General features: G+C 43.8%; 1 protein-coding gene across 2 annotated transcripts in view; it reads left to right on the top strand.

The window, feature by feature from the left end:
* The first annotated feature begins 10,037 nt into the window (after positions 1 to 10,037).
* PPP3CA (protein phosphatase 3 catalytic subunit alpha) overlaps positions 10,038 to 10,854 on the top strand; it is a 331,871-nt gene continuing 331,054 nt past the window's right edge. For both annotated transcript variants that reach the window (XM_033178412.1, XM_033178403.1), the window contains exon 1: positions 10,038 to 10,846. In XM_033178412.1, coding sequence (XP_033034303.1) covers positions 10,789 to 10,846 — 58 coding nt within the window. In that variant the 5' untranslated portion in view covers positions 10,038 to 10,788. The remainder of the gene's footprint in view (positions 10,847 to 10,854) is intronic.

The raw sequence follows: 10,854 nt of genomic DNA, 5'->3' as shown, positions 1-10,854 counted from the left end.
AACAAAAAGTAAGTTTTCACCCAAAAACGTTAAATTAAAAACTTTAATTTTTAATAAAGATGTAATACACTGTGTGTGTGTGTGTGTGTGTGCGCGCGTGCGTGCACACATGCGCATGTATGTGCATATGTTCCACAGTCATTCCAGGACTAACTGTGGCATGTCAAACAGTAAGACAAATGTCCTAGTCACTGGGTTGTAATGAGTAGCATATGGGTCCCACAGGATTAGATGGGTTATTTAGATATGCTGATTGGCATATTACTCTTTATAAATGTTTGATCTCCAATTTCAGACATGTGGGAGAATCACATAACTCTGCCTCCCTTGAAATTAGGTTTAACCAAATGATGAGTTCAGCCTATGGAATGTGAGTGTGGTCATTCATGAGTATCACTTCTAGGCAGAAGCATTTGATTGCTAGGGCTTAGACCTTCAGCCCTCTCCAGCCCTGCTGGGTGACTGTGGAAGCACATGTTAATATTTGTGCTATCTGATTGTAGCAGGCTGGAATGCTGAGTCAGCCTGGAGGGCTGCCCAGACCTGCAGAGAAATTCAAACTTTTGTTAAGCTACCGAGATTTTCCATTTTTACTGCAGCATAGCCTATAACCTGCCTGATCATGACATGGAAATAAGCATGAAGAATATTCAGTTAATAGCTCAAAAATTCACTAAGACTACCTAGTCACAGTCTGTCTATCTCTCTTTCCATCTATACTGATTTTTCTCCTTTCATTTTTTTCTGTACTGAGTGTGCTATAGAAACAATGGTATAGGAAAGGATGAAAGTAGAACATGGTCTTTCTATACTGTAGATAAGCATTTTCATAAGCACCAGAATCAGTAGGTGAAAACTTACAGAGGGCATAAAGTAACACTCTTAGCTGCTCTCTTTAGGGGTCTTTTGGTTGTAAGGAACATAACACTCAAACTAGCTATAGAAAATAGGGCTTATTGTAAGGGTACTGAGGAGTTTATATATACAGAAAAAAATTAAACAATCATGCCTTGGAAGGACAAAAAGAACACAGATTTTGAAATGTCTCTTTCCGCTCTCTCCACCCCTGTTGAATCTGACCTATTACCCCTCTACTCAGAATGGCTTCATCTGTTTACACACCTTGCACATGAATCACGTGCTAGTGGCTACCTTAACCCCAGCCTGCAATTCCCTGTATTCAAACAACAACCATACACTTTCCTCTGAATTTTAAGGGCAAGCCCTTCACAGAGGGCATTTGGTTAATCCAGCTTACTTGTGCAAATTAGATTAGGGAAGTTAAAGGTTACCAGCCCATAGGTACCCCCTAGTCAGATGTTCATCCACCCTAGTCCAATCTCCTGTAATGGCAGTGATTAAACCTGTGACCTGATGATCGCTTGGCAGGTGAGGCTACTGAGGCATTTTACCTACAGCAGGGATGTGGGCAGGACAGGCACCCTAAAGCATATTAACACGATTTCCAGGACTGACTAGATTTCTCTGGGCTGGGCATCAGGAACACCCTGAAATAGAGAGGGAAACTCTTTTGAGGGAATGCTCCTAAACAACCATAACCGAAACTGTATCCACTTCCTCTCTGAAAATTGCTGCTATCTGTCCTAACTTATCACCAGGGAATAGCTTAGATGTTGCAAGCAAACAATAGAACCCTTTGTGTATTTGGAGAAGAAAGAGATATGAGTAATACTGTGCCTTCCCTTGGATCTATATAAGTAATTATTCTTACAGTACGGATGTGTGAGAGACACACCTCATGCTAAAAACTAAACTCCTGAATTTCATTTGTCATCCTCAAGGCCTGAGTCAATTCTCTACTCTACGAAAGTTGACTTTGTAACTTTAAAAAACCTAAATGTTAAATTTTAGTTTTTCCTAAAAATCTTTTGAAATGCTTATTTAAACTATTTAGAAGATTAGAAAAACTAACACAGACTAGCATTGTAATCAAATTTTTTTTTTCCCAACAAACATATATTAAGCACCTGGAATATTGTAGGCATATTACAGGCATCGGAAATTCAATTGGGAACAAAACAAAGTCCCTGCTCTCAAGGTTCATATTAGCTAACTAGATGACAGAAGACCAAGAAACAAATAAGTCAAACACAGCATACATACAGATGCAATGTCAAGTAGTTATAAATACTGAAAAGGAACTGAATCCCTATAAAGAGGCAGAGAGTGACGAGGCACTATTTTAGTTAGGTATACAAGTCTGCTTTGTTAAGATCACAAATAATTTCCCTTTTTATTAAAATCAACAATCAAATTTCAGTTGTCATTTTACTTATCCTATCAGCACGGTTGACACAATTCATTTGCTTGACTGTGGGGACATTACCTTTCTATCCCAGAAGCTGCTTCTTTCAGTTGGTTTTGCTGGTACCTCCTTTTCTTCCTACCTTCTAACTGAAATAAAGTACTATTATGCCCACGATTTCCAATTTTATACACAGACTTTCAAGTTCAGGCTTATATATCCGACTGCCCACATGCCATTTCCACTTCCGTGTACAATATGCACCTCAGAGTTAACATATCTAAAGCTAATTTTAGGTCTTCTCCACCAAATATGCTGTCCATTTCTAATGTTCTCTTTCTTAGTAAATGTTAACTCCTCTCTTCCATTCGCTGAGACTCAAAATCTTGTAGTTCTTCTTGATTCTTTTTTTTTTCTCACATCCTGTATCTAATCCATCAGCAAATTCTGTTAGTTCTACTTTTAAAATGCACTTGGTATTGGATGCTTTTCACCACTGTCTTCTAAACTATATAACCCAAACTACCTTATTTCCATTGGATTATGACAACAGTCTTTTAACTGCATCTTCCCATATTTATTCATTCTTCCTTCCCTCCATTACATCCAGGGTCAGTTTTTACAAAAGAATGATTGTTTTCTTTGAATTTAAGTCCTACCATATCACTTTCCTAACAAAATCCCTTTCATTTCACCCAGAATAAACTTCAGTCGTTCCTATAGTTAAGGCCCTACACTTAATCTGACCTTTCATGATCTCCCTAACCTTATCTTGTACCACTCTTTCGAGTTCATTCTGCTCCAACTTCACTGGCTTCCTTTCAGAGTTTGTAGACTCTTAACTCCAGACCTTTGCACATGCACTTCCTTTTACTGGGAACTCTCTTCTTCCACATACTGGCATAAATATCTTCATTATTTCATTTGAATCTCTGTTCAGACATCATCTTCTTAGGGAGGCCTTCCTGGTCCAAGCTGTCTACAACAAATACAGTAGTACTTTAGTATCTGTGGGGTTTGGTTCTAGGACTTCCTGAGGATACCCTATGGAATGTAGGGTATGCACATCTTCCTGTATATTAAAATCATCTCTATATTACTTATAATAGCTAACAAAATGTAAATGCTGTGTAAATAGTTACTACACCATCTTGTTAGGAAATAATGAAAAGAAAGTCTGCGCATGTTCAGTACACATAGTTATCTTTTTTCCCGAAATATTTTTGATTCAAAGTTGATCTAATCCATGACGGTAGAATCCACAGATACAGAGGGCTGACTATAGTACCCTTCTTCCCATCACTTCTGTCAATGTCCTTACCACTGTGCATTGTCTGCACTTACTACTTAGTTGGCTGACATGTTTTTTGTGTGTGTGTGTAACTGTTATTAATTGTTCTTTACTGTTATCTGTCTCTCCTCACTAGAATATAAGTTTTATGAGGTCAGAGATTTTGCTTTGCTTTGCTTTTTTTCATACTATATTCCTAGTGCCTGATATGTATAGGTGTTCAATAAATACTTTTTTTTTTTTTCTCTTGAGACAGAGTCTCGCTCTGTCACCCAGGCTGGAGTGCAATGGCACAATCTTGGCTCACTGCGACCTCCACCTCCCAGGTTCAATCGATTCTCCTGCCTCAGCCTCCCAAGCAGCTGGGACTACAGGCACCTGCCACCATGACTGGCTAATTTTTGTATTTTTAGTAGAGATGGGGTTTCACCATGTTGGCCAGGCTGGTCTCAAACTCCTGACCTCAGGTGATCCACCCACCTTCGCCTCCCAAAGTGCTGGGATTATAGGCATGAGCCACCACACCAAGCCTCAATAAATACCTTGTGAATATATGCCTTCCACTGGCCATTAATAGTAGTTAAAAAAAAAAAAAAACTCACTAATTGGAAATAAATGGAAAGAAGGCTAGCTGATTCTTCTAAATGGTAGAATATTTACTTGCAAATTCATGAATTTTTAATCAATAATTGGCAATATCTGTTTCAAGTAAAAAATACATCTTTGCCAACTTAAATGAGTGAAACTCATTACTAATTGCTATATTGATTTTGTATATGCAAATGTGCTTTTAAATGTCCTGACAAACTTTCTCCTAAATTGATTTACCGGGTCTCCTACAATTTGTCTGTACCTGTAGTTTGATTAGTAAGCCTTTTGCTGATATTGTTGAAGTCATTCTCAAAGCACCTAAAATGTAAACTTCAGCTCATTTAATGTCAAACATTCTGAAATTCTAAGTTTAGAAAATCCAGAATACATAAAGTTTTACAGTATGTCTATTTCTTGGATGTTTAAAAATATAATAGCATATATATTTTAAATGCAAATATTTATGACTTGGCACCATTAATGTATTTATAATTTTCAAAATCAGTAATAAAATTAAAATTCAAAGTAAGAGAAAGGATTAATAACATTTCTCTCCAGCATACGTGTGTGTGTGTGTATGTGTGTGTGTGTGTGTGTGTAAGGGTCGGTGTGCATGTTTTTAATTTTATGAGTCATGTTGAAATTTCTCTGAGACCAGGAACTATGTTACTTAGGCTAGTAACTTATATAGTGGATACCAATACATTTTAAAAATTCATTCAACAAAATTTGTTGAGCACCTACTCTGTGCCCAAAACTAGGATACGAGATGATGATACAAATCTATTAATAAATAAAATAAATATGATAATTTATTAAATACAAATGAATAATGATCACAGATTGTCTTGCTAAATTCTATGTAAAATACATATTTCTACATTATATTTAGCATATAATTCCATAAATTATAGTTTAATCCTAATGGGAAAAAGATAAATTTATTCCTGAATACATTTGATACAAAAATTTTTTATACTCCTTGAAAAATAGCTTTTCTAAATGGGTAAAACTGCCTTCTGAAAGAAACAAGGCTCAACAAAATTTCAAGAGCAATCCAAAAAATAAGCAATAAAACTCCCTTTTAGTTTGAACCTCAAATTAGATCTATGTAGAGCAGCATGTTTCATAGAACCTCTATGGAAGCAGGGTAGAACTAGACAATGTGAGAAAGAAATGTCACAGGAATTAGCTTTAAGATAAAAAATCAAAGTCTCATGTGCATTCATGGCCCTATCAGGATTGACTGTCTACTTTGCAGGTTCCTCAGCATTGTGTTCCACTAACTTACGTGAGGATATGGTAGACATACTGCTGTCTACCATTAGCTACTCAGAAAAAAGTGAATGCCTCAGAAGAGGCATAATCAGAAGTTATTTATTTATTTTTATTTTTTTTGAGACGGAGTCTCACTCTGTCACCCAAGCTGGAGTGCAGTGGCATGATCGCGGCTCACTGCAACCTCTGCCTCCTGGGTTCAAGCAATTCTTCTGCCTCAGCCTCCCAAGTAGCTGGGACTACAGGCACACACCACCACACCTGGTTAATTTTTGTATTTTTAGTAGAGACGGGGTTTTACCATATTGGCCAGGCTGGTCTCGAACTCCTGACCTCGTGATCCATCTGCCTCAGCCTCTCAAAGTGCTGGGATTACAGGAGTGAGCCACTGCACCCCGCCATAATCAGAAGTTATTATTCAACCGTAATATCCAAATGCTAACACATTCATCCAAGAATCAAAGGAAAGTTCAAAATTTTGAAAGCCCGTTATTTTTATTTTATTTTTAAAAATAAAGCATCTGATAGAGCACTTAATAGTAAACTAAAACGTACTTAGTTTACTATGATTTGCACCAATGGAAGTAAGCTCTGCGGAGCACTTAAATGCACAGATGACTCCAAATCCACAATATTTTCTTTTTTGCCCACATATTTATCTTCATAACTAGTTTTGGTATATCTAATAGTTTTTCTTCTCCAATAGAAAGAGGAAGTAGCACCTTACACCTACATGTTTGCAGAGATAATATATATCTAATGATCATATAATAAGACTTTTAAATCCTTGAATGAAGGAACGAAATCTTTGAATCCTTTTTTCCTCCCTACGTTTTATGCATCATGTAGCATAGGACCTAGTACAGGTGTTCAAAACACAGGTTTTGAACACAGATGTTGAAAACACAAGTGGTCAAAGAATATTCATTTACAGATAATTAAGATTTGATGCTCATGTATTAAAAGAAGTAAGATTATTTTTAGTCTTCCGGTAGTTCTCTCATATTACAGTAAAACAATAATTCTAGGTTTTGCTAAGGATTGTACTTTTTGAACTAATATATTACTTTTGCAAATTAATTTGGTAATATTAGCTATTCTAACAAACACATCTCCACATTTTAATGGAGTAACAAAATAAATGGGTAAAGCCTAATGCATATTTTCTTAGTAAGTGGGCAACATTCCTCTGTGTGGTAATTAAGGTACTCTCCTCTTTGTCTCTGGGGTTCTGCCTGCCCTGGGTCTTAGAAGTCTCTGCATTCAGCTAAGGATGGGAGTCCATAGACTAGAAAATGTATAACCGCTGCTTAACTGCCTTGGCCTGAGAGGGACCAACCACCTCAGCCCACAGTCTGTTGATCAGAACTAGTCACATGGACCTACTCGGTCAGGCTAGAAATGGGATCCCTCACTGGGCAGACACTTCCCAGAGTGAATTATACTAAGGAAGGGAAAATACATTTTTTTTGGTAGACAAAAAGTTGTCTTTTTTCAAGTTTTTGCCCGCTACGATTTCTTGATAAGCAGGACATTGTCAAAGTCAGCATCTGGGAACTAAACTAATCCCTTCAAAATGTAAATTCCAAATATAAGGTATTCTCATGCAAGCGGTAATATAATTATGGACTGCTAGGGCAGTCTAACATGGGGGTTCCCAACTCCTGGGCCACAGAACAGTACCAGTCTGTGGCCTATCAGGAACTGGACTGTACAGCGGGAGATCTGCAGCAGAGTGAGCAAACATTACTTCCTGAGCTCTACCTCCTGTCAGATCAGCAGTGGCATTAGATTCTCATAGCAGTGCAAACCTTACTGTGAACCGTGCATGCAAGGGATCTAGGTTGCACACTGCTTATGAGAATTTAATGCCTGATGATCTGAGGTGGAACAGTTTTATCCTGAAACCACCCCCCACTACCATCCATGGAAAAATTGTCTTCCACGAAACCAGTCCCTGTTGCCAAAAAGGTTGGGGACCTCTGGACAGGACAGAAAAAGAATGGCAGTAGGAGAGGGTAGGACATCTGAAACAGTATCTGAATAAAAAAGATGATCTGGCTGTCTACTTCAGGAGGCCAGGTGTATGAACACAAGCGGTTGCTAGTTAATATGCTGCTGTTCTGTTTCCCTTAGAGCAGGATCCAATTTTGTTTGAGGTGTCAGTGTTGCAGCAGTTACGGAATCATACACAGGTATTAAAAGTTCCTGTTGCTAATGTGTTGGGAAGTGATTATGAGTCATAACTTTTTTTTCCCCATACATACCTTAGCTAGGAGGTGTCCTAGACTTGTAGCGGACTAAAGGGTGTGCCTGAAAGGTGTGCCTTTATTTCCTATCTGTATCGTGTAATTTTATATGGTGCTGACATTTTAAGCCTTCTGATCTTGGTTCAAAGATGTTTATCCTATACCCAGTAAAAAGTTAGTCAAAATAACGGGGAAACTTCATTTTTTTTCTCATATGTAGGAGAGAATGTCTTGGCCTTGGAAATGAGCATCCCTGGACATGGTTTCCTGGTCTTTCTGAAGCAGGCCCTCTTCACCCACAGGTCTTGGCATCGCTCCCTCACTGTGTGCCATCTGGCCAGGGACCAGCTTCCCAAATCTGCCTTAGCAACTAGCTCTGCCTGTGCTCAGGAGGCTGTTTTAAACAACCCCTTCCTGAGGAGATTACAGTGACCTCTCAGAGCTCATAATTTTATGTTCTCTGAAAATTCTAGGCTTTATTGAGGGCAAGAACAATTTTCAAGTACACTTCCACCCCACCTAATTACCCACCACAGTGTCTGGCATATAAATAAAAGGAGTACAGAAAATATATTTATTGAATGAATTGTCTAATTACCACCCAGTATCCTGGGGTTGGAAATTGGGCAGCAGAATCTCAGTGCCAGTGGCAGGCTCCCTACCCTGGTGGGACACACCCTGCGTCTGCTCCTTTTGCTAGGCCTCCACATAGGTATCTAGTGTGTGTTTCTACACAGTGCAGTCCACATCAAAGCCATGCTGCAGTACAGTCTCTTACTCAAAATTAATTTTCAAGTTTGAGCTTTAATCTAATCCTTGTCTCCAAAACACTTCTGGCTTCATCTCCCAGCTCCCTAAACTTTTTTTGTTTTCGTTTTCTGTGTGTGTGTGTGTGTGTGTGTGTGTGGTATCTTAAATCTTTTATTGGACCCGTGGTCCAACTGAGGAAACAGGAAAAACCTGATACTGAAGGACTTTGGAAATAAAACAGGAAAGACGAAGGGTGAGAAATTTATTCAGATTTCTTCATAATTCCCCCCAAAACCTCCAACCACGTTGCCAGTCCTTGGGTGCTGCGGTTGGTCGGGGAGAGGGGCTGTGTGGAGGTGACCTTCTGGTAGACGGAGACCCGCTTTTCAGAATCTGTGGCACAGCAGGCGGGCCAGGAAGGAACATTTGGGCAACTATCACTCTTAGCCCTGCCGCGCCTGACTTTCTCTCCTCTAGTTTCTTTTCGACCGGAGGGACAAGTGTGGGGATCCGCTTTGGACTCCAAGGCCCTGACCGCACTGGCAGCACCAAGCGGGTGTAGAATGACTCGAAGGAGCAGGGAAGGAAGATGGGTGTCAACTGTCCCGGCCAGTGGCTGCGTGTGTGTGTGTCTGTGTGTGTGTGTGAACAGGGAAAAGGCCACCCTTTCCCGTGTTTCTCCCGTCTCCTCGGTTCTTGGAGATCCGCAGGGCTGCCCCAGGTAACTCCGAGTTGCCTTGGGCCGCTGGGGCTTGATCCGCATCCTGCTCCGCTAGCCCGCTCCCGCGTTTCACAGCGCTCGGTGTGCACGCCTGGGTGGGACACAGTAACAGCCCCTACGCCGCCAACGCAAAAGCAAAAACAACCGTACACCCCATCGCAGTCGCAGCTTTTCTCCTCAAGGTAAGTTGTTTATTCGTCGCCGTTTTGGCGAACCTCCCTGGACAGCTGCGGCAGCGACGGCAGCTGCGCCGCGGGCGCCGAGCTCCCAGCCTCTTCCTTCCTCCGCCCTCTCAGGGCTGCCTCTTACCCCCACCCTCTTCCCTCCTATCCCCGCCTTTTCTCTTCTTGCCCTCTCGTGGGCCACGCAAACACCCGGAGACACCCTCTGCACTTGGCTACTCACACTGCGGCTTAACCCAGCCGACAAGGCACGCTTGCCAAAGAGGCGCGGGTGTGCGTGTGCGGGGTCCGCGTTCGGACGCCAAAGGAGGGTGGCGTGGTAGAGCCCTTCTCCTCCCGGCCGCGACCCCTTGCCCACTCTCTTTTCCTAATCTCGGCCTGCCAGCAAAAGTGACACCTGAGCAGGGACTGGGCGGTGTAGGCTGCAGGCCCGATGGTCCGGCAGCTGGGAGAAAACAGAGCAAGGGGCGGGGACAACGAGGAGGAGCGGGAGGCGGGACGAGCGGGGAGGCCGCCACCTGGCACTGAGTGATGTGCACTCTAGCCAATGAACGCGCGGGACTCCGACGTCGGGGCGGGAGGTCGGGGGCGGGCTCAGTGGGAAGGAGGAGGTTGCCTGCGCGCAAGAGGCGGGGGCCGGGAGGAGGAAGGGGAGGAGGCGGAGGCGGGCGCGGTGTCGGCGGCGGCGGCGGCGGCGGCGGAGGGGGATAGGCTGTGCCCGGGACTGTGTCTGCCGAGCTCCGCGACTGTGCCTGTGTGAGTGGAGGAGCGGCGCGGGGAGGCAGAGGCGAGCGCGGGCGATCGCGGCGGCGGGACGTCTCCAGCGTCCGCGGCACCAGCAGCTGCGCTCGGTGTGGAGAAGCAGCGGCAGCGGCAGCAGCAGCAGCAGCAGCAGCGCCAGCAACAGCGGCAGCGGCAGCAGCAGCAGCAGCAGCAGCGGCAGCAACAGCGGCGGCCGCCTCTCCGCCGCCGGGGACGCCAAGGTGCGGCTGGTGGCACTGACATCGGCGGCCCTGCCTCTCCTCCCTCGCCCCCGGCCTTCCCCATGTGATCGGTCTTAATCCCGACCGTGTGTGCGCGCGTGGGGCTCCATTCCGCGGTGCCGGGTCTCCGTGCCGGGGTGGGTGCTCGTGTGTGCGCTTCTCCTCCCCATCCCCCTTCCCCCAAGAATAAAAGAAGAACTGGGAGGCGTGCTTAGAAAATAAATAAATAACCACCACACACGCGCAGCCCAGAGCGAGTCGGCGGGGCTGGCGGCAGCGGCGAAGGAGGAGTGAAGGCGGCGGCGGCGGAGGAGGGACGCGCGGCGAAGGCAGCAACTTTAAAGCCAGCTCAGAGCCTAGACCTCCAGCCGTGCGGTTTGCAGCGCGGCGGCGGCGTTGAGTGTCTGGCCCGCCGGTCCGGTCGGGGTGTGCAGTCGGACGGACCAGCAGCGCGTCGCTGTCCTCCGGCGGCTGGAGATGTCCGAGCCTAAGGCAATTGATCCCAAGTTGTCGACGACCGACAGGGTGGTGAAAGGTAAGCTG

This window comes from Trachypithecus francoisi, unplaced genomic scaffold (genome assembly GCF_009764315.1).
Source record: "Trachypithecus francoisi isolate TF-2019V2 unplaced genomic scaffold, Tfra_2.0 Contig01566, whole genome shotgun sequence".
Lineage (NCBI taxonomy): Eukaryota > Metazoa > Chordata > Mammalia > Primates > Cercopithecidae > Trachypithecus > Trachypithecus francoisi.
Note: the sequence above shows the minus strand (reverse complement) of the source record. Positions and strands in the feature narration are given on the sequence as shown.